General features: G+C 44.5%; 1 protein-coding gene across 1 annotated transcript; it reads left to right on the top strand.

Moving 5' to 3' along the window:
- Positions 1–15,346: 15,346 nt before the first annotated feature.
- ODC1 (ornithine decarboxylase 1) lies at positions 15,347–20,467 on the top strand. Its single transcript, XM_073568224.1, has 11 exons — positions 15,347–15,501; positions 16,578–16,724; positions 16,821–16,963; positions 17,068–17,241; positions 17,639–17,811; positions 17,974–18,108; positions 18,250–18,415; positions 18,533–18,695; positions 18,820–18,935; positions 19,617–19,831; positions 20,034–20,467. The coding sequence occupies exons 3-11, from the start codon at positions 16,862–16,864 to the stop codon at positions 20,170–20,172; spliced, it is 1,383 nt and encodes a 460-aa protein (XP_073424325.1). The 5' UTR covers positions 15,347–15,501; positions 16,578–16,724; positions 16,821–16,861; the 3' UTR covers positions 20,173–20,467.
- The last annotated feature ends 1,886 nt before the right edge of the window (positions 20,468–22,353 follow it).

Below are 22,353 nucleotides of genomic sequence, written 5' to 3'. Positions count from 1 at the left end.
CCAACCCAGAGAGCCTAAGTCACCCCACAGAGCCCAGCCACCCCACAGAGCACCGCCACTGCACAGAACACCGCCACCGCACCAGCCTAGGATGGGATTTCCCGGAGGCCACATCTGCCTGGACCACCGAACGACCCCTGTGACCACTCCTCCACCTGTGCCGATCTCTTCCCTGGTAAGCTGAATTCGGACTGTAAGACGGACCCTATTTGACACATTATTTTTTTCCCCTATTTTCCTTCTGAAAATTTGGGGTGCGTCTTGTGTTCCGGTGCATCTTATAGTCCGAAAAATATGGTAAAATGAAGGAGAAGTGCATCTTCTCAGCACCAGAGTAGGAGCAGTCAGACACTGCGTCTTCTGACTCCACAATGTTGCGGTAACCCTGTGACACCTTGACTTTCTGAAAAGTTACTAGCCATGATGTTGTTTTGAAGGCAAATTTATTCACACCAAATATTGATTTAATTTAGATTTTACTTTTGATCATTCACTCTGCATTTTGTTAATTGATAAATAACACTTCTATTTTTTTTTTAAAGTATTCTTTGCAGGATTTTTCCACAACAAAATGTTTGTTAGTATGCGAATCTCTTACCTTGCCACTGACTTGGACCCTAGACCGGAGTCCCACGAATTGATCAGCTCATATCTAATGTAAATCTACGGATACATCTAAACACATGAATGTTAAATGAGATTTCCAAATCTGACTTCCACAAGGCAAAGTTCTCATTTGCACAGGCCTATACATATGGCCCTTCAATGATTGTCATGTGAAAAGGCGATGTGAAAAGTTTTGTTTGTTATTAACAATGCTGTCATTGATATGTTAGCGCTTGACAAAGGCAACAAATGTTTTCTTGCAAGTGAATCCAGTCTGTACCTGCCCTTCATTATCAAATACATGAGAGGACTGGAAATTTGCAGCACAATCCCACAAGTGAGTCATCTTTTCTTTGTTCCTGGTGGTAATTTAATGAATGAATGCAAGAACCTCCTGCTATTGTTTTGCATATATAACAACGAAAAGAACCTGGGACAAAAGGCAAATATCTAATCACTTGCGTTGACATATGGGAACAGCTATGAGGTGATACCAATCATGTTATTTTTTGTAAAGTCCTGAGTATTTTTTTATAAAGTTCTGGGAAATGGGGACAATTTCAAATCTTATATTCAGCCAGTACCAGTCCTGTATAGCACAGGCACAGCTTCTGAGGCAGGTGCATATATGCAGTGCTGAGTGCACCTTCCTGGTGCAGTGGGCCCTGGCACTTGCCTACACACGTGGTCAAAATTGTTGGAACCTCTCATTTAATGACAGAAAAACCCACAATGGTCACAGAAATAACTTGAATCTGACAAAATAATCAAAAATCTATGAAAATGAACACTTGAAAGTCAGACATTGCTTTTCATCCATGCTTCCACAGAATTTTAAAAAAAATAAAATCATGAACTAGGTCTGGACAGAAATGATGGTACCCTTAACTTAATATTTTGTTGCACAACCTTCTGAGGCAATCACTACAATCAAACAATTCCTGTAACTGTCAATGAGACTTCTGCGCCTCTCGACAGGTATTTTGACCCACTCCTCAAGAGCAAACTGCTCCAGTTGTCTCATGTTTGAAGGTTGCCGTTTCCAGATGGCATGTTTCAGCTTTTTTCAAAGATGCTCAATAGGTTTTAGGTCAGGGCTCACAGAAGGCCACTTCAGAATAGTCCAATGTTTTCCTCTTAGCCATTCTTGGGTGTTTTCAGCTGTGTCTTTATCCTGTTGCAAGACTCATGAACTGCGACTGAGACCAAGCTTTCTGACACTGGGCAGCACATTTCCTTCAATAATCCCTTGATAGTCTTGAGATTTCATTGTACCCTGCACAGATTCTAGACACTATGTGCCAGATGCAGCAAAGCAGCCCCAGAACATAACAGAGCTTCATCCATGTTTCACAGTAGGGACAGTGTTCTTTTCTTGATATGCTTCATTTTTCTGTCTGTGAACATAGAGCTGATGTGCCTTGCCAAAAAGTTCAATTTTTATCTCATCTGTCAATAGGACATTCTCCCAGAAGCTTTGTGGCTTGTCAACAGGTAGTTTGGCAAATTCCAGTCTGGCTTTTTTATGATTTTTTTCCAACAATGGTGTCATCCTTAGTCGTCTCCCATGAAGTCCACTTTGGTTCATACAACGACGGATGGTGTGATCTGACACTGATGTTCCTTGAGCTTGAAGTTCACCTTTAAACTATTTAGTAGTTTTTCTGGGATCTTTTGTTACCATTTTCTGGGATCTTTTGTTACCATTCATACCATGCAAAAGAGAAGACTGAGAGGAGACTTAATAGCTGTCTACAAATATCTAAAGGGCTGTCACATTGTAGAAGGATCAACTTTATTCTCATTTGCACAAGGAAAGACAAGAAGTAATGGGATGAAACTGAATGGGAGGAGGCACAGATTAGATATTAGAAAAAACTTTTTGACAGTTAGAGTGATCAATGAGTGGAACAGGCTGCCACGAGAAGTGGTGAGTTCTCCTTCAATGGAAGTCTTCAAACAGAGGCTGGACAGACATCTGACTGGGATGATTTAGCGAATCCTGCTTTGAGCAGGGGGTTTGACCAGATGGCCCAGGAGGTCCCTTCCAACTCTACGATTCTATGATTCTATCCATCTCTTTGATTTGTCATCAATCTTCCCCCTGCAGCCACGTCCAGGGAGGTTGGCTACAGTCCCATGGAGCTTAAATTTCTGAATGATATGTGCAGACGTAGTCACAAGAACATCAAGCTGCTTGGAGATGATCTTATAACTTTTACCTTTAACATGTTTGTCTATAATTTTCTTTCTAATCCCCTGAGACAACTCTTTCCTTCGCTTCTTCTGGTCCATGTTGAGTGTGATACACATCATGTCACCAAACAGCACAGTGAACCCTCTATCTGTAGCCCTCTATACAGGCCCACTAACTGATTCCAAGATTGTAGACATCTGTGATGCTAATTAGTGGACACACCGGGATTTAACCTTTTGTCACATTATTTTCAGGAGTACCATCATTTCTGTCCAGGCCTATTTCATGAGTTTTATTTTTTATAAAATTCTGTGGAAGCATGGTTGAAAGCAATGTGTGACTTTCCTTTGTTCATTTTCATAATTTTTTATTTATTACTTTTGTCAGAGTCAAGTTATTTCTGTGACCACTGTGGGTTTTTCTGTCATTAAACGAGGGGTACCAATAATTTTGACCACGTGTGTATGTTCACAGGCTACAGGCACTGACATTGCTTTGGCTACTTTTGTAAATACATGCAGTTCTAATCTACTAGTCAATTTGTCCAACATTCTGTGAGAATGTAAGGGCTATGACTTCCAAACCGACCCTGGGTGATGAGACCTGGGGCCTGTCCGGAAATCAATCCATGAAACTCGTGTGTGTGAAAACGGCTTTAGGAAACAGATTTCTCTATAGCACCCCTACATAAAAAAAAATAAGCAATAGGGTAACAAGAGTTTGCATGGTCTTCCAAAGTGAAAGACGCTATTTACAATACCTTTTTGCTATGTGGGTGACCCCGCCTTTATTCAGATGTTTCCCTTTTTGTTTGCACACAGTCTTTAGGAAAATTAACTTGTGCGATGTAAAATGCAGAAGTGTGGCAGGATGTCATTGACTCTGCTTTCACAACGCCCAGGCTTTCAGAAAAAATTGAGCAAATAGTAATAGGAGTATACCTAAATGCAAAAGTGGTAAAAAGCAAAGAAGGGTGTACATAATATCAGATGGCAGGAACCACTACTGGCTCATAACACTGAGATGGGGGCAATAAAATATTTACAATGTTCATTAAATACGAAGAAATATTGAAATTTAAATTTTTTAGTATGTGCTCATACAATGTTGCGACACAATGCATTGTACTGTTTATTGTGTGATACTGAACTGATGATTTTATCATCTCTCTCTCATATACAGTGGGGCAAAAAAGTATTTAGTCAGTCAGCAATAGTGCAAGTTCCACCACTTAAAAAGATGAGAGGCGTCTGTAATTTACATCATAGGTAGACCTCAACTATGGGAGACAAACTGAGAAAAAAAAATCCAGAAAATCACATTGTCTGTTTTTTTTTTCCTTTTATTTGCATATTATGGTGGAAAATAAGTATTTGGTCAGAAACAAGCAATCAAGATTTCTGGCTCTCACAGACCTGTAACTTCTTCTTTAAGAGTCTCCTCTTTCCTCCACTCATTACCTGTAGTAATGGCACCTGTTTAAACTTGTTATCAGTATAAAAAGACACCTGTGCACACCCTCAAACAGTCTGACTCCAAACTCCACTATGGTGAAGACCAAAGAGCTGTCAAAGGACACCAGAAACAAAATTGTAGCCCTGCACCAGGCTGGGAAGACTGAATCTGCAATAGCCAACCAGCTTGGAGTGAAGAAATCAACTGTGGGAGCAATAATTAGAAAATGGAAGACATACAAGACCACTGATAATCTCCCTCGATCTGGTGCTCCACGCAAAATCCCACCCCGTGGGGTCAGAATGATCACAAGAACGGTGAGCAAAAATCCCAGAACCACGGGGGGGGACCTAGTGAATGAACTGCAGAGAGCTGGGACCAATGTAACAAGGCCTACCATAAGCAACACACTACGCCACCATGGACTCAGATCCTGCAGTGCCAGACGTGTCCCACTGCTTAAGCCTGTACATGTCCGGGCCCGTCTGAAGTTTGCTAGAGAGCATTTGGATGATCAGAGGAGTTTTGGGAGAATGTCCTATGGTCTGATGAAACCAAACTGGAACTGTTTGGTAGAAACACAACTTGTCGTGTTTGGAGGCAAAAGAATACTGAGTTGCATCCATCAAACACCATACCTACTGTAAAGCATGGTGGTGGAAACATCATGCTTTGGGGCTGTTTCTCTGCAAAGGGGCCAGGACGACTGATCCAGGTACATGAAAGAATGAATGGGGCCATGTATCGTGAGATTTTGAGTGCAAACCTCCTTCCATCAGCAAGGGCATTGATGATGAAACGTGGCTGGGTCTTTCAACATGACAATGATCCAAAGCACACCGCCAGGGCAACGAAGGAGTGGCTTCGTAAGAAGCATTTCAAGGTCCTGGAGTGGCCTAGCCAGTCTCTAGATCTCAACCCTATAGAAAACCTTTGGAGGGAGTTGAAAGTCCGTGTTGCCAAGCGAAAAGCCAAAAACATCACTGCTCTAGAGGAGATCTGCATGGAGGAATGGGCCAACATACCAACAACAGTGTGTGGCAACCTTGTGAAGACTTACAGAAAACGTTTGACCTCTGTCATTGCCAACAAAGGATATATCACAAAGTATTGAGATGAAATTTTGTTTCTGACCAAATACTTATTTTCCACCATAATATGCAAATAAAAGGAAAAAAAAACCAGACAATGTGATTTTCTGGATTTTTTTCTCTCAGCTTGTCTCCCATAGTTGAGGTCTACCTATGATGTAAATTACAGACGCCTCTCATCTTTTTAAGTGGTGGAACTTGCACTATTGCTGACTGACTAAATACTTTTTTGCCCCACTGTATGGTGGGCACATTGTACTTGTTTTCATCTGGCTGTAATATGAATATAACCAACTGGCTCGTACAAATCAGTTCTAGTCAATTTACAGTGCTATAGGGATCATAGCATTGGTAAGAAAGAAGTGGTTGCAATGCTCGGGGAACTGTAGGTGAATGAGGAAAGGTGCAGCTCCCTACACAGCCGGTGTCCAATAGCGCCACTGTGGAAAGAAAACTTAGAAGGGGAAGAAGTGCTAATTCAGTGCCTTTCATCCTCAGGATTGATGGAGGTATCAGTTGGGACCAACCATCGATCCTCACATAATGGGATATTCCGATTTTAAGGGGGGGTTGTCCAATGGCAATAACTTTTATCATTAAGACCTGTTAAAATTTATGATGACCTCCAACATTCAGAATTCACACAGGCAATGCAGTTTTGGTCCAAATGTGCAATTTTTCTTGCTTTCCACAGGTTGCACAGCACCAAAACAAAATCATAAACATAAATTCCTAGCCTTGTCTATGCACTAACAAAACAGAACAGACCCTGGCTACTCATACACGGCTGAGCTCGTCCCAGCTCTGTCAAACAAAACAGCTATTGGCCATAGCAACCATTGATACTTGCGGTTCTCTGCACACGGCCTGTGTACACTCTTACTACAGAAGGATTCTGTCGCCTGCCTCTCCCTTCAGCTTCAAGACACATCCAATCTGGTGCACATGGTTTGTGTCTTCACTAGCTAACACATTTGCTTCTGCTACATCCAACAGACGGACACTCCTTCATGAATCTACTTCCTGCTTCTTAGTGAAACACTGCAGGCGCCCCTAATCAAGACCGTGCAGAGTTGGAATTTAACACTGTCTTTGTCAGCTATGCTACATATCTCCTCTTTGCCAAAGGTCAAGGGCAGGGCACCATTTGCCAACCCACAGTGCCAACAGAGGGTCACTCTAACAAAATGGATTTTTGGCTCCCAGCTCCTGGGGAACACCATTCACACAGGGCTCTTCTATCTACAGCTTTGTGGGCCTCCACCATTTTAATTTTCTGAGTGCTAGGCAACGGCTTAGAGGAACCTATGGCTGCTGTTTTTTGCCACAAGATTAGAGGATTCTGGGTTTTTATTAAGCTGGGAAATTTGCATCAGCTGGCCTTTCCGAATGATGATAATGAACACACATAATCATAACAGGCTAAATAAGGTCTGAAACCTTGGTCTAAATTATCTGAGAGTACAAATCTTCAAGATTGCCCAAACTTGTGAATCGGCCTATTTTCCTTTTTGTAATTTTTAAAATGTAAAAGATGAAAACGTAAATATATTTTTGCCTAAAATACAAAGGAAAAGTGTATAGAGATCATTTCAACTTCAACTTGCTCAACTGTTCACAATAACAGGAATTTTGACCAAGGGTGCTCAAACTTTTACATGCCACTGTATGCCCATGTGATTGCTGCAAATTCTTCTCCTCTACAATATTTATCCCTAGTACAGGTAATCAATATCCGCAACACCCACACAAATTAGCTGTTATCAGCTCAAGACATAAACAGGCTACAGCTCTGTACACTGTTTTGTTGCTAGTCCCAGGCACTGTATTGTAACAAGGTGACACGGGGTGGTAGTTATGGCCGAGTCACTTAAAGCTACAGTCCACGAACAGAGTCCAGCAGCAACCAGTCAGCGAGAACCCCGGCCCCTTGCACAGAAAATATACAGGACAGATGAATACTAGGCAATTTACCTCTTTTCCACTGTCACTGCAACATGGGCAATCAGGATCCAGGAACACCGTTAAAATTCCAACAGTGATAAAACTTTATTGAAGAGTGGAGAAAAAGTAATAAAAGTAGAAAAACGTGGAAAAAGGTAGTTACAATCATTCAGGAAAATGTCCGGCTCTTTCCCTAGTTACTTCACTACCGTAGCAGCGGTAGCAGCAATGGCAGCCGCAGTAACTGTCACAGTCCTCAAGCCAATTCCTGGACACCTATAGTCCTCGGTAGGGCACTACTCAGTCCCTGTGCCCGACAGTCCTGGCAGCCAATATTCTCCCCAGCCGGGGGGCCCGTCTGTTCCAGACAGGGATCCACTTATACCCCAAACGGGGTCTCTTGTGTACTGGGGGAGGACGCACATATGCCCCAGATGGGGGCGCCTTCTGTCCCAAGCAGGGACCCACACCCTGCCTCAGGCAATCTTGCCTGGACTCTTAACAGGAAGCAGGAGCTTCCTCTTCCCTAGAGGCTGCTGGCTCAGCCCCCTAAATTAACCCCTTGCCTCTAGCATGTGTATAAAAATATGGCAGTGTAAAGCACAGAGAACAATGCAGAGTAAAAGGGGCATCACGCATTGCATTAACACCAACAAAACATTAATGTAAATAAATACACCATTCGGGTGCCGCATAAAGTGCACAGGCCCGGCAAACAGGAGAGAAGGGAGCAGACGAGGGTCTCCGCCACCTCCTTACAGTATATCACTTGCGCTAAAGAGGTAGTCTGCACTTATGAAATAAGTCGGCTTCATTCCCAGCAAAAATGACACTTGTCCATTAGTTATATCTAGCATTCTCTTGAATATGTATGGAGCTGAAATGGAGAAAATTAGAGTGTATGTGTCTGTGGGGTAATCTACCATAATTCTGATATGTCAAAACAATTTCTTAACGTTTTACACTAAATTGACCTCAGGAGTCTCTTTCTCTGGAAGAAACGCACAGGGCAACGGATACATCCAAATAATACTCAAAACAAATAAATGCAGTATTCAATTATAAAACCCCTGAGGCTGCAGCATCGGGATAGTTCAGTCACTTTCAATGAGTCACTCACCATTCTCTTTAAACAAGAGGAAAAAAGAAGCACAGAGGAAATCTTTAGTCAGTGCTCTTAGTGTTCCTCCTGTTCCCGAGCATAGTAATAATCCTGATAAAGCATTCACGATCTGTAGTATATTCTATATAAAAGTAGAGAGACCTCGGACACAGTAGAAGGAAAACTAGAGTTGAGCGAAACAGGTCGGCCAGATTCATAAGTCGCCGACTTATGGCAAAGTCGGGTTTCGCCGACAGAAACCCGACCACAGCATGAAGTCGGCCATGCGGTCGGCAAAACGAGCGCCAAAGTCGGATTTCCCAGAATGCTTGCATGTGACTTTTTTCAGCCACTGAGCAAGGAAGTACACTGTGGGCAACGAGATGACATGTGCAGCGTCCGGGGAGAGAGAGAGATTTTGCGCACTTTAAAAAAGCGGTCCGGCATGTAGGTGTGTTTACTGTCCTCCACTTCCTGCCAACTTTTCTTCCCCATTGACTTGCATTGGGTTCCGTGTTTCAGTCGGACCTTTGACTTTTTATGATAGTCGGCCGATTTCGTTCGACTTGACTTTTGAGAAAGTCGGGTTTCATGAAACCCGACTCGACCCTAAAAAAAGGCAAAGTCGCTCATCTCTAAGGAAAACTTAAAGGGATCCGGTCTCCAGAAATAAAGCTGTTAACCTGCAGATATGTGGTTAATCTGCAGGTTAACAGTGCTATGTTCCTGTCAGAAGCCTTCACGCAGCCGAATGCAGCAGGGAGACAATAATCTTTATTCTTCCTGCCAGCATTCGGTAATCAGTCATAGGGGCTGCGCTGGTTCAGTCACCGTGCGCCTGGCCCTGACTGACACTGGTTCTACATTGGGGCTCAGCTGTCAGTCAGGGGCGGGGGTGCGGTTACAGCGGCTGTTCTGTATACTCAGAGCGGTGACTGAAGCCCCTCCAGCCCCGCCTCCCACCATTGAACATTTGAGATGGACAGGACTCAGATCGATGATCACTCAAGACGACAATGGAAGCCAATAGTAGAATAACTGTGGGCAAATCAACAATTAAGTCACTGGACAAGGTATTCAATTCAAGGCACATTTCTCTGGTGATGAAAACACGGCTTGTACATTGTCTGGTCTTTTCTGTGGTATCATATGGATGCAAAACCTGGACGATAAAGAAACAAGATAGATGGAGAATCGACGAATTTGAAATGTGGTGGTGGAGAAGGATGCTATCAATACCATGGATGGCAAAAAGAACATACAAATCAATTTTGGAACAAACCAAGCCAGACATGTCACTTAAAGCAAGGATCACCAAGATATGACTTGCCTAACTTTAGACACATCATACAAAGACAACGATCACATGAGAAGGACATCAATGTCGGAAAATTAGACAGAACAAAGAGAAGAGGAAGGCTAGCTAGTAGCGACCTGATGACTTGATACTATCAAGATAATGGCAAATAAGATCCTGATGGACCTACTGTATCTAGGCTTGCGCAAGACCGATCTTCCTACAGAGCGTTCCTCCATCAAGTCGCCATGGCTTGAGACGGAGCCAAAGGTCGTTAAATAATAATAAAATACGGAAATATGAGACAAAGTGGCCACTTATCCTACATTTCCATCGTTTTATCAGAAATACACTATGCACTGGAACTAAGGTTGACCATACACATCACATAGCTGTCAGTAGAACACTTGTTTGGCCCAAAGCTATCTCTCCCAACTTCTTTATGCCACATGCATTTCCATCTTGGATGAGCATGCATACATTATCTGTAGGAAAAGGAGAACAAGTCACTGATCTCAAGAATACAAAGATTGGGAAGTTAAAATCTAAACTGTCCAATCCCTATATTCCCAACATCTGCCACCAGTGATTTGGGAAGCCCAATACACATCAGGTGGCAGAATTTAACAGCAAAGCCTGGATCACACATGTGAGAAACACGGCCAAGTCTCGCATGTTAATACCCGGCACTGCCGATGGCGCTCAGGAGCGGAGCATGCGGCTGCATTGCAATATATGGAGCCGCACACTCCGCTCCTGAGTTCCGGCGGCAGTGCCGGCTATTAACATGCGACACTCGGTCGTAATCCTCGGATGTGTGATCCCAGCCTTAGGCCAATATATATCTAGTGTGTATTGGCTAGCTTAAGAACACTCACTAAAAATTTATTTTGCACATTATTTTGTTCACACTATTTGAAAGGTACTGCAAGTGAATCATTGTGAGTGCCTAAAAGCAGATCTGTCAGCAGATTTCACAGAACAATATGCATATATTATGAAAAGTGATAAAGCACGTGTACTCACTTTTAAACTCCATGTCAGAATGGCTGTATAATCATAATGTTTACTCAGTACAGCCATTTTAATATCAGAAGGGAAAATATTTGAAAAGGATTATACAATCATTTTGACATGCATTTTCAAAGTAATGAACAGGAAGAATTTTCCAAGCATTTTTAAAGGTGATCTAAAACTCCCCTTGGCACTAAAGCTCCTCTATAAACATATGTAGTGTGCTGAATTTTATACATGCATTTCATTCTTTTTTTTTACAATTTACAGTTAATGTCTAGAAATATTAGAAAAATCCCCTATGGTTTGAAAAAAAACCCCCACAATTGACTAGAGATGGTGCAAATCAATTCACAAGACCATGTCCAGTGGCTACGTCAGTAATCTGTGGATGGTGGATGGGAACGCCCGAAGATGATGCACATCAGAGCTTACGTTTGCTCTGCCGTCACCATTACAGTCTATGCCCCAGTTAGTGTATACGTCTGAATACCAGTTAGCAGAGGGTTCAGACATAAGCACCGACAGGGTCAGCGAACGGGAGCCAGGGACGCAATGTGAAAGCACCCTAAAGCTCTTCTATACACCTTTGAAGTGTTGGCTTCTAAACATGTGTTTCAATGCTTTTTCTTTACAATTCACTTATTTTGAAAAAAAAAAAAACACCATTAACTAGAGTTGGTGCGAATCAGTTCACAAGACTAGGTCCGCTATCCCCAAACCCCAGCACCCTCTAAACTAATAATCATCTCCCCTTCCCTGCCCACCTGACCTCCTCTGCTGACCTGCTTCTCAACCTCAGATCTCTCCTAATAAAACAAGTTGTCTACTCTCCTTCTCCCACCTGCTCCCACTCTCTCTGCTTCTCACTGCTGGCGACATATCTCCCAATCCTGGCCCCCCACAGCTCATACCTCCCATTACTACCCCCTCCTACCGCTCCCTATCTAATATGAACTATCACAATCTCTCTAACGTAAAACCTGTGGCCTTGACGCCCACCCCCCCACTCCCTCTCTCTGGAGCACTCTGGAATGCCCGCTCCATCTGTAATAAGCTTCATGTGATTCATGACCTCTTTCTCTCTCGCAATCTTGCCTTCCTTGGCCTCACAGAAACATGGCTGGCACCCTCTGACACTACCTTCCTTGCTGTGCTGTGTTACGGTGGCCTCCATAATCACTCACACTCCTCGCCCTGGCAACAGGCACGGTGGAGGAGTGGGTCTTCTCCTTTCTTCTAACTGCACCTTTAACCCAATCCCACCTCTTCCCTCCCTAATCCTCCCCTCTTTTGAAGTCCACTCTGTCCGGATCTACTCTCCCTCCAACTTCCAAGTGGCCGCCATATACCGACCTCGACCACTGCCTTTATTGACCAATTCTCTACCTGGCTTCTTCACTTTCTTTCAACTGACATCCCCACTATCATCATGGGTGACTTCAACATCCCCACTGATACCCTTCAGTCACCAGCCTCCAAACTCCTGTCCCTTACTTCATCTTTTGTACTTCTCCTCAGCCACCCACACAGACATACATTAGCCCGTCACTGCTCCTTATCTAACTTCACCACCTCCGCTCTCCCTCTATCCGACTACCATCTCCTCACTTTCTCATCCCTGTCCTCCTCACCTGTCACCTCTGTCCAGCAAGATGCGCACCCCCGCAGAAACCTTGCACACCTAGACGCTCTCTGAACCTATTCTACCACTGGCATCCATATCCTCACTCCACGACGCAGACACTGCCACTGCTTTCTACAATGCCACTCTCACATCAGCTATTACCGCAGTTGCGCCTCTCGTTCATGGAAAAGGTGCGACGTATCAACAGACAACCCTGGCACAATAACACCACTAAAAAGCTCCGGCAAGTGTCCAGGGCTGCAGATCGACGTTGGAAGAAAATAAATTTGCAAGAAGACTTCACTGCATTCAAACAGGCAACACTTGCTTTTAAATCTGCCCTCACCTCTGCTAAACAGGCCTACTTCACAACCCTCGTATCTTCCCTATCCTACAACCCCAAACAGTTATTCAAAACTTTTAGCTCCCTCCTCCGGCCACCACTGCCCCCTCCATCTTTCCTCATCTCTGCTGAGGACTTTGCCACACATTTCAAAAATAAGATCCACCAAACAAGGCAAGTCTTCACTGTTCAACCACCACAACCCCTTTGTATACCAGACCAATGCTCAAATCCCATAACCTCGCTCTCCAACATCACTGAAGGGGAGCTTAATTGTCTCCTCTCCAAATCGCACCTCACCACCTGTGCACTCAACCCCATCCCATCTCCTCCCCACCATTCTTATCCCATCCCTAACCCACCTCTTCAACCTATCACTAACTTCTGGTACCTTCTCTTCTGCTTTCAAACATGCCACAATCACGCCTATCCTTAAAAAGCCAACCCTCGTCCCAACCGCTCTGTCCAGCCATCGCCCAATATCGCTGCTCCCATTCGCTTCCGAACTCCTGGAACAACACGTCCACGCTGAACTTTCCTCCCACCTCTCATCTAACTTGCTCCTTGACAATTTACAATCTGGTTTCCGCCCCCATCATTCCACTGAGACAGCCCTGACCAAAATTACTAACGACCAAAGATAACGGACAATATGTTATACTGCTGCTTCTAGACCTGTCCTCTGCTTTCATCACAGTTGACCACTGCCTCCTACTACAGATCCTCTCATCCTTTGGCATCAAAGACCTCACCCTATCCTTGATCTCCTCATACCTTTCCAACCAAACTTTCAGCGTCTCCCACACTAACTCATCCCACCCTCTCTCTGATGGAGTCCCCCAAGGCTTTGTTCTAGGACCCCATCTCTTCTCAATCTATACACTTGGCCTGCGACAACTCATAAAGTCCCATGGATTCCAGTACCACCTGCACGCTGATGACACTCAGATCTACCTTTCTGGCCCAGATGTCACCTCCCTGCTGTCCAGAATCCCGGAGTGTCTATCAGCCATATCCTCCTTCTCCTCTCGCTTCCTCAAACTCAATGTGGACAAATCTGAACTCATCATCTTTCCTCCATCTCACAGATCTTCCTTACCTGACCTATCTATTACAATTAACAACATCACGCTTTCCTCCGTACCGGAAGTCTGCTGCCTCGGAGTAACTCTTTACTCTGTCCTATCCTTCAAACCGCACATCCAAGCTCTTTCCACCTCCTGTTGCCTCCAGCTCAAAAATATTTCCAGAATCCGTCCCTTTCTCAACCCTCAATCTATTAAAATGCTTGTGCATGCTCTCATCATCTCCTGCCTCGACTACTGTAACATCCTTTTCTGTGGTCTCCCTGCTAACACCCTTGCACCTCTCCAGTCCATCCTTAACTCTGCTGCCCGACTAATTCATGTCCCTCCTTGCTACTCCTCTGCTTCTCCCCTCTGCAAATCTCTTCACTGACTCCCATTCCCTCAGTGTATCCAGTTCAAATGACTAATACTGACCTACAAGGCCATCTATAACCTGTCTCCCCCATATGTCTCTGAGCTAATCTCCCGATACCTTCCCTCACGTAATCTCCAGTCCTCCCAAGAACTCCTTCTCTCCTCAACACTTATTCGCTCCTCACCCAACCGCCTCCGAGACTTCTCCTGAATCGCCCCCATCCTCTGGAGTTCTTTGCCCCAACATGTAACTATCAACCACACTCGGATCCTTCAGAAGGAACCTGAAAACCCACCTCTTCAGGAAAGCCTACAGCCTGCAATGATCCCCGCTACCTCCTCACCACTACCGGGATATCACCTCACCATCACTGGAACTGCTGTAACCTCCCAACCTACTGTCTCCTTCCCCACCATCCTGTAGCATGTAAGCCCGAAAGGGCAGGGTCCTCTCCCCTCTATATCAGTCTGTGACAGTTTGATATCTGTAATTTGTATGTAACCCCTTCCCATGGAATCAATGGTGCTATATAAATAATAATAATGGCCTCTTACCTAGGTCCAGTGGCCAGGACAGTAATCGGCGGACTGGAGACTTACTAAACACATAGCTGTAGTCCTCCGGCCGTAGATTACAGACGTGGCCCTGTGAATCGATTTGCACCAACCCTACTACTGATCACTAAAACTCTGCATGTAGGAGCGGCGCTGACCGCCAGCGCACATACACGGGAGGCAGAGTGTGAACAGCGCCTTACGCCAGCTTCCAATATCTGGCCTCCGGACCGACCTCAGCCTCATATAGGCCCAATAAGTAGTGACACCAAGTCATCCCGGTCTGGAGTCTTCGCTCTGAAAACGGTAATTATTTCCAGTCCCGCTTAGGACTATTTTTTTTTCTGATCTCTGATAAACTTTTCAAAACTTCTGACAGGAAACGTCGCACACTCGGCTTGGTTTCCATCACACCAGTAATTGGAGCGTGCAGATGTCATCACCTCCGATTCCTGCTGTCTGCAGCCTATAAACCGCACACAGAGTGTCAGTCTGTACACACACATAGCTCCTCCATCACGCCTTCCTGCCGGCGACCACGGTGTCGTCACAATAGGCGAGTGGCTGCGCGCCAAGCGCGCTCGGACTGACTCCCGGAGTAAACCGATCAGCGCTGGTTTGAGCTGGCGCGTCGCCCTGACAACGCAGGCTCCGTCTATAAAAGGCGGCGAGCAGCGGCGGCTGCATCATTTCAGTCAGTGTCAGGTTCGCGGGCGGTGCGGCCGGGTGTAGCGCGCTGTTTGGTGTCGGGTCTCCTCGTGGCTATATTTCTTCTCTTCTGGGCATTTGGTGCCTCGATGGGTACAGATTTCGTAAATGCTTTTTAAGGTAAGTTTTCTTATGAGGGGTCTGGGAGGGTCTTTATGGTAACGGAATGAACCGGGGAGGAATCTGCGGTGCGCGGTCTGAGCACTTTTGTGCTTTTTTGCTTTCCGTAGTTTGTATCTAATAAGCTATTAATGGCGAGATGGTGCTGCACACGTGGCTGAATGAATGAGCTGGGGGAATGGGTGATCTGTATCGTGACTATCGCGACTTGTTTCACTACACTAGACCCTGGGAAGCTTTTTTTTTTTTTTTTTTTTTTTTTTCTCTGCATAACCAAATAGTTTAACCATTATCTAAGGGGCCAGCATATGGCTTGTAAGGCAAAGCTGTGGGGTCTGGGCCATGAGGATGGGGGATCACGGTAAATCTTATCCTTTTAGGGGTTGTTCAAAACTAAATTAAAATGGCTGCTTTCTTCCTGAAGCAATCCACTCCTGACCATGGGTTGTCTGTATACTGCAATTCTGTCTGGAGTGGAGGTGATCTGCAGTGTCAGCTGTACCCTATAGGCAGGGAGCAGCCATGTTTTTCTATTTCTGGACTACCTCTTTAAGGGCTCATACTCACTTGCGAGACTTGCACGATTCTCGTGTGAGTCTCTCACGAAAACCTGGGACTGGAGTGTGCGGCTACATGTATTTCTGTAGCCGCATGTCTCGGTCTGAGTGCTGGCGGCAGTCCCAGGTTTTCATGTGAGACTCACAAGAATCATGCAAGTCTCGCAACTGAGTATGAGCCCTTAGTCTGTATCCGGGCAGGTGTGGTGGTCTGGATGACTTGGGTCTTCTCTGATGGACTGTCCCATGCTGTCAGCGCTGGGTGCAGCGGGTGGTGGCAGCGCGTAAAGCTGGGAGCTGGCACAAGCGTGGATTGGGCAGCCGAGGGCCCTCCCTGCCGGCTAGTGACACGAGGCAGCTTTCTGCGTAGGTGGATGGAGCAGCTCGGTCATTCATAAAATGGGTTGGGTGCATGACGCAGTGGATCTGGTTTCAATTTTTTTTTTTCCCCAGTGATCGTAACTGATTACTATGTAACGTGATGACTAATGGGTCTTTTTTTATTCCTCCCCGTTGCAGAACGCCAGCAGCACAGCAGTAAAGAACGGCTCTTTTGAGAGCGTAGGGCTCGTTTTGTACTTACCAGGCTTCTATTTCACCGGAGAGCCTCCTTGGGTGCAAAGCTGAGTCCCTCTTTGTGATAAACCCCATCTCTAACTTGTCCATGTAAGTGACTGAGCTGATGAGCTTCTTTAAGTGTTTTTGTTTTTTTCCTGTCCCTGTATGTGATGGATTGTAATCAGTGTCTTTTGCCCTCTTTAGTTTGTTGCATTCTCGTCTTGTGATTTTATTACGTTGAGACAATGAACAGCTTCAGCAACGAAGACTTTGACTTCGGCTTCCTCGAGGAAGGCTTCTCTGCTCGTGATGTCCTGGAGCAGAAGATCAATGAAGTGTCCTTATCTGTAAGTTTGAGTTGAGGAGGTGGGGGGTTTTGTGCCGCCGGGTGGGGGGGTTGTTTGTGCTGCCGTTGTCAGTTTCTATATTGCTGATCCTGTTAAAACTTTAGGATGACAAGGATGCCTTTTATGTGGCTGATCTCGGGGATATTGTGAAGAAGCATGTTCGGTGGTTTAAAGCGCTCCCCAGAGTGACTCCATTTTATGCTGTTAAATGCAATGATAGCAAGGCCATTGTGAAGACCCTGTCCATCTTGGGGGCTGGATTTGATTGCGCCAGCAAGGTAAGATTAAAGGAGTAATCCTTCCTCAGGAGCTGAGCAAGTAGGGTGATGACGTTTACTGACTCTACAGCATGAGAGGTCCATGATACTTGGCGCTTGCATTATCTGTAGACATGTCTTTGGTCCACGCTCACACATGATGTGGTACTAGATTGCCCCCTCCAAGGCCATCCAAACAAAACGTTTTGCAAAGAGTATTATTTATTTCAAGAAGTCCTCCCTCCCCTTCCGAGGCTGTTAACCATTGTAGCAGTCTTTGATAATATCTGGTTTACCAGCGACAGTGGAGTACTACTCTTTTCGGTTTTTATCGTAGTTTATGGCACAGGGAGTATATAGTGTTAAACAATTTGGTGCTTTGTAGGCCAAGATTAATTTTTTTTTTTTTTTTGTTCAGACTGAGATACATCTTGTCCAAAGCATTGGCGTTCCACCTGAGAGAATTATCTACGCCAACCCCTGCAAACAAGTTTCCCAGATCAAGTATGCCGCAAGCAGCGGTGTGGAGAAAATGACCTTTGACAGTGAAGTGGAACTGATGAAAGTGGCAAGAAACCATCCCAATGCCAAGTAAGTATCATTGTAATATCTTCTATACTACAATAGTTTAGTGCCACAACTATGTGACCTGGTATGACATACTGGAAGTTTGTGTCGTAAGCCACCAGCTCTTAAGTTCTTCATCTGTTGCCACATGGACTAATTGTGTTATATTTTTTTTTTTTTTTTTAGGCTTGTTCTGCGGATTGCCACAGATGACTCCAAAGCGGTGTGTCGACTGAGTGTAAAGTTTGGAGCCACTCTTAAAACGAGCCGGATACTTCTGGAACGTGCAAAGGAGCTCAATGTGGAGATCATTGGTGTAAGGTAAGGGTGTCATTATAGAAGAGTGTACCTCTGCATGGTATTGGGTGTAAGCCTGGACTTATGCTGCTGTATATCAAGGTTGTAGGCAAGTATTCAAAAAAAACTCATAATAATTTTTTTTTTTTTTTTTCTCCAAATTAGCTTCCATGTTGGCAGTGGGTGCACAGACCCTCAGACATTTGTTCAAGCAGTTTCTGATGCCCGGTGCGTCTTTGATATGGGAGAAGAGCTTGGGTTTAATATGCACTTACTCGACATCGGTGGAGGATTTCCTGGATCTGAAGATGTCAAGCTCAAGTTCGAGGAGGTAAGATTATATTGAGACCATAAATGAGTCAGTCTGTGATGTGGAAATATCTAGAGGTTAAGTGCTGTGCAGTGTTTTTGATCTTGGTCATGACCTGTGCTTCTAATTTCCTTCTAGGTAACCGCTGTAATAAACCCCGCTCTGGACAAATACTTCCCAGTTGATTCCAAAGTGCAAATTATTGCAGAACCTGGAAGATACTACGTGGCGTCAGCTTTCACTCTCGCTGTCAATATCATTGCAAAGAAGGTTATGGTGACTGAACAGACTGGATCTGATGGTATGTTGTGTAAAGTTGTGTTTTTTTTTTTTTTTTGTTTTTTTTTTTTTTGTTTTTTTTTGTTGCCAAAAAACAAAAGATACATTAATAAAAGCAAACTAAGTCAATCTTGTATCCATTGTAGATGAAGATGACTCCAGCTGTGACAAGACACTCATGTATTATGTCAACGATGGTGTCTATGGATCTTTCAATTGCATCTTGTATGACCATGCTCATGTCAAGCCTGTGTTACAGAAGGTAATTAGGAGCTTAAATGGCCTAGGCTTCCTATAGGTAAAGGTGCTGTTTCTGGAAGAGGGAGAAATGGAAGAAGTTAAAATCATCGTGACATGTTTCCTTTGTCTTAAACTAATGGCATGTATGTACAGGAACTCTCATAATGGCTAAAGCCATAACTTATTGAAGTTGTAGGTAAGGAGGCTGCAAGTGCTTCAGGGTGGGACATTGCACTTGCAGCTCTCCTTCCCTTTATCCTACCAGTTGGACACAGGTGGGGGGAGGCATCATGTAGAGTAGATGTCCTATCCTGAAGTACGTGCAGCTCCTTTACCTACAACTTTATTACAGGATTACTCAAATGACTTCTACAGTCAAGGTACAGCATTACTCTGCATACATACTCTTAGGTTCAGGTATAAAATCCTCACGAGTGTCCCTTAAACTCGCAGGAGTGTAGTTGTGACTAAGCTAGTGTTGTCATTATTTGTTCTTGTAATAAATGGGTCTGAATCAGACTGGCATTGACTAGACTAACCTATTAAATGGGTGTAGCCAACAAAGATTTACTCTTGTAATCTCTGGATTAAAGTAGGTCATCCGTCATAGCTTCATGTTGGCTGCTTAACTATTGGGGATTTGCCAAGCTGAGATTAATCTGATTTAAGACCCAGTGGCCTAAACTGACATTTATCATTACAGAAGCCTAAAATGGATGAAAAATACTACTCTAGCAGCATTTGGGGACCAACGTGTGACGGCCTAGATCGTATTGTCGAGCGATTTGACCTACCGGAGTTGCAGGTTGGAGACTGGATGCTGTTTGAGAACATGGGAGCATACACCGTAGCAGCATCTTCAACATTCAATGGATTCCAGAGACCATCGCTTTTTTACGTGATGTCAAGGCCATACTGGTAAGAAATGGTGCTCTAACAATGAATAAAGTTTGTGGCAAAGTCAAGACCTAATGAATTTCTGCAGGTCTGCTGCAAAATCCTCATCTTGCTTGGTGTCTCTGTAGTCTATTTGCAGCATGCAGATGGGAAAAATGCTGGCTTGCTTTATCTGAGCTGGTTAGCTGTTGGTAGTAGCTTTCTCCCTTTTTACCTTTTTCAGGCAACTGATGCACGATATCAAAGAGCATGGGATTGTTCCTGAGGTTCCAGAGTTGAGCGCGCTTCACATCTCCTGTGCCCAAGAGAGTGGAAAAGAGCTGAGTACCGCAGCCTGTACTTCAGCAAGCGTCAATGTATAAAGATAATTTTATTTAACTGCTGTAGGTAGGCTTTAGTATGTATGTAGCTGTAGTTACGTGGGACCACAACTTAACTTTTGTTTTCTAGAGTTTAACGTTCGGCATTAATGCAACAAAATGGATGACTATGAGATGGGGTCACAATTATCTGTGTTCCTATGGAAACTTTTTTTAAATTCTTTTCAGTTGTATTAAGAGACATTGCTGTCACCAAGCATTTTTAGCTTGTGTACTGGCAGACTGTCCTCTTCTTGTTTAGCCCATTTTACAAATAAAGAATATTTAACATTTCTGAGCTCGTGGTATCATTTCTCAAGTCGCTAAATGGCAAACCTAATGTACAAAGCATAATTACTAGGACTGTCAAACTTGACTCCACAGCATTGCCTCACTACTGAGGGTGTACATAATGTGCAGCTCAGATTCATGGCTACTAAAATCCTTCAGTTGGGAACAGACACTTATAGGACTTGTCATAACTTTCCCAAAAAAATTTTTCTAGCACATGCTGCATTGTACTGTACTAAATTTATATATTTTAGGAGTCTGTCCATTTTACACTCCACAACCCTGGTGATGACATTAGTCCAGAGTGTCCATACTTTTTCTGGGTTCAACACCCCATCACAAACTAGTGCCCATAGCCTGTAATCAAGAGGGACATCCAGGCTCTTAAACTGTCGGGCATCAAACAATACAACATGTGACTGTTTCATACTCCCTGCTTACAGTAAAGAATCACACTCTTGACTAGAAGCCTTTATTACTCTAGATGTAGACGCGTTCATAAGGAGAGGGGACCCTGCCCGCGAGGGCTCAGTCTACAGGGATGGGTAAGGATACAGTAGGAGAGGGTAGAGCAGGTCGTGCGGTGGTTCAGTAGACCGAGGATCATTGCAGGCTGTAGGCTTGTCGGAACAGGTGGGTCTTCAGGTTCTTCTTGAAGGTTTCCGTTGATGGTGAGTCTAATGTGTTGCGGCAGAGAGTTCGAGTATGGGAGAAGCACGGGAAAAGTCTTGTATGCGGTTGGGGGGAGTAGAGAAGGAGGTATTGAGATGATCGAAGGTTGTGTGTGGGTAGGTACCTGGAGACAAGGTCACAGATGTATTATTATTATTTATTGTTATAGCGCCATTTATTCCATGGCGCTTTACATGTGAGGGGGGTATACATAAAAACAAGTACAATAGTCTTAAACAATACAAGTCATAACTGGTACAGGAGGAGAGAGGACCCTGCCCGCGAGGGCTCACAATCTTCAAGGGATGGGTGATAATACAGTAGGCGAGGGTAGAGCTGGTCGTGCAGCGGTTTGGTCGATCGGTGGTTACTGCAGGTTATAGGCTTGTCGGAAGAGGTGGGTCTTCAGGCTCTTTTTGAAGGTTTCTATGGTAGGTGAGAGTCTGATATGTTGTGGTAGAGAGTTCCAGAGTAGGGGAGATGCGCGAGAGAAATCTTGTATGCGATTGTGGGAAGAGGAGATAAGAGGGGAGTAGAGAAGGAGATCTTGTGAGGATCGGAGGTTGCGTGCAGGAAAGTACCGGGAGACGAGGTCACAGATGTATGGAGGAGACAAGTTGTGGATGGCTTTGTATGTCATGGTTAGGGTTTTGTAATGGAGTCTCTGGGCAATTGGGAGCCAGTGAAGGGATTGACAGAGGGGAGAAGCTGGGGAATAGCGGGGGGACAGGTGGATTAGTCGGGCAGCAGAGTTTAGAATAGATTGGAGGGGTGCGAGAGTGTTTGAGGGGAGGCCGCAGAGCATGAGGTTGCAGTAGTCAAGGCGAGAGATGAGGGCATGGACTAGGGTTTTTGCAGATTCTTGGGTGAGGAATGAACGGATGCGTGAAATATTTTTGAGTTTAAGTCGGCAGGAAGTGGAAAGGGTTTGGATATGTGGTTTGAAGGAGAGATCAGCATCAAGGATTACTCCGAGGCAGCGAGCTTGTGGGACTGGGGAGAGTGGGCAGTCATTTACTGTAATTGATAGGTTTGTAGGGGGGGTCACGTGAGATGGGGGAAAGATGATGAATTCTGTTTTGTCCATGTTGAGTTTCAGATATCTAGTGGAGAAGAAGGATGAAATAGTGGACAGACATTGAGGGATTCTGGTTAGTAGGGAGGTGATATCTGGTCCAGAGATGTAGATCTGTGTGTCATCAGCATAAAGATGATACTGAA

This window comes from Dendrobates tinctorius, unplaced genomic scaffold, assembly GCF_039654945.1.
Source record: "Dendrobates tinctorius isolate UK_male_01 unplaced genomic scaffold, ASM3965494v1 ptg000021l, whole genome shotgun sequence".
Lineage (NCBI taxonomy): Eukaryota > Metazoa > Chordata > Amphibia > Anura > Dendrobatidae > Dendrobates > Dendrobates tinctorius.
Note: the sequence above shows the minus strand (reverse complement) of the source record. Positions and strands in the feature narration are given on the sequence as shown.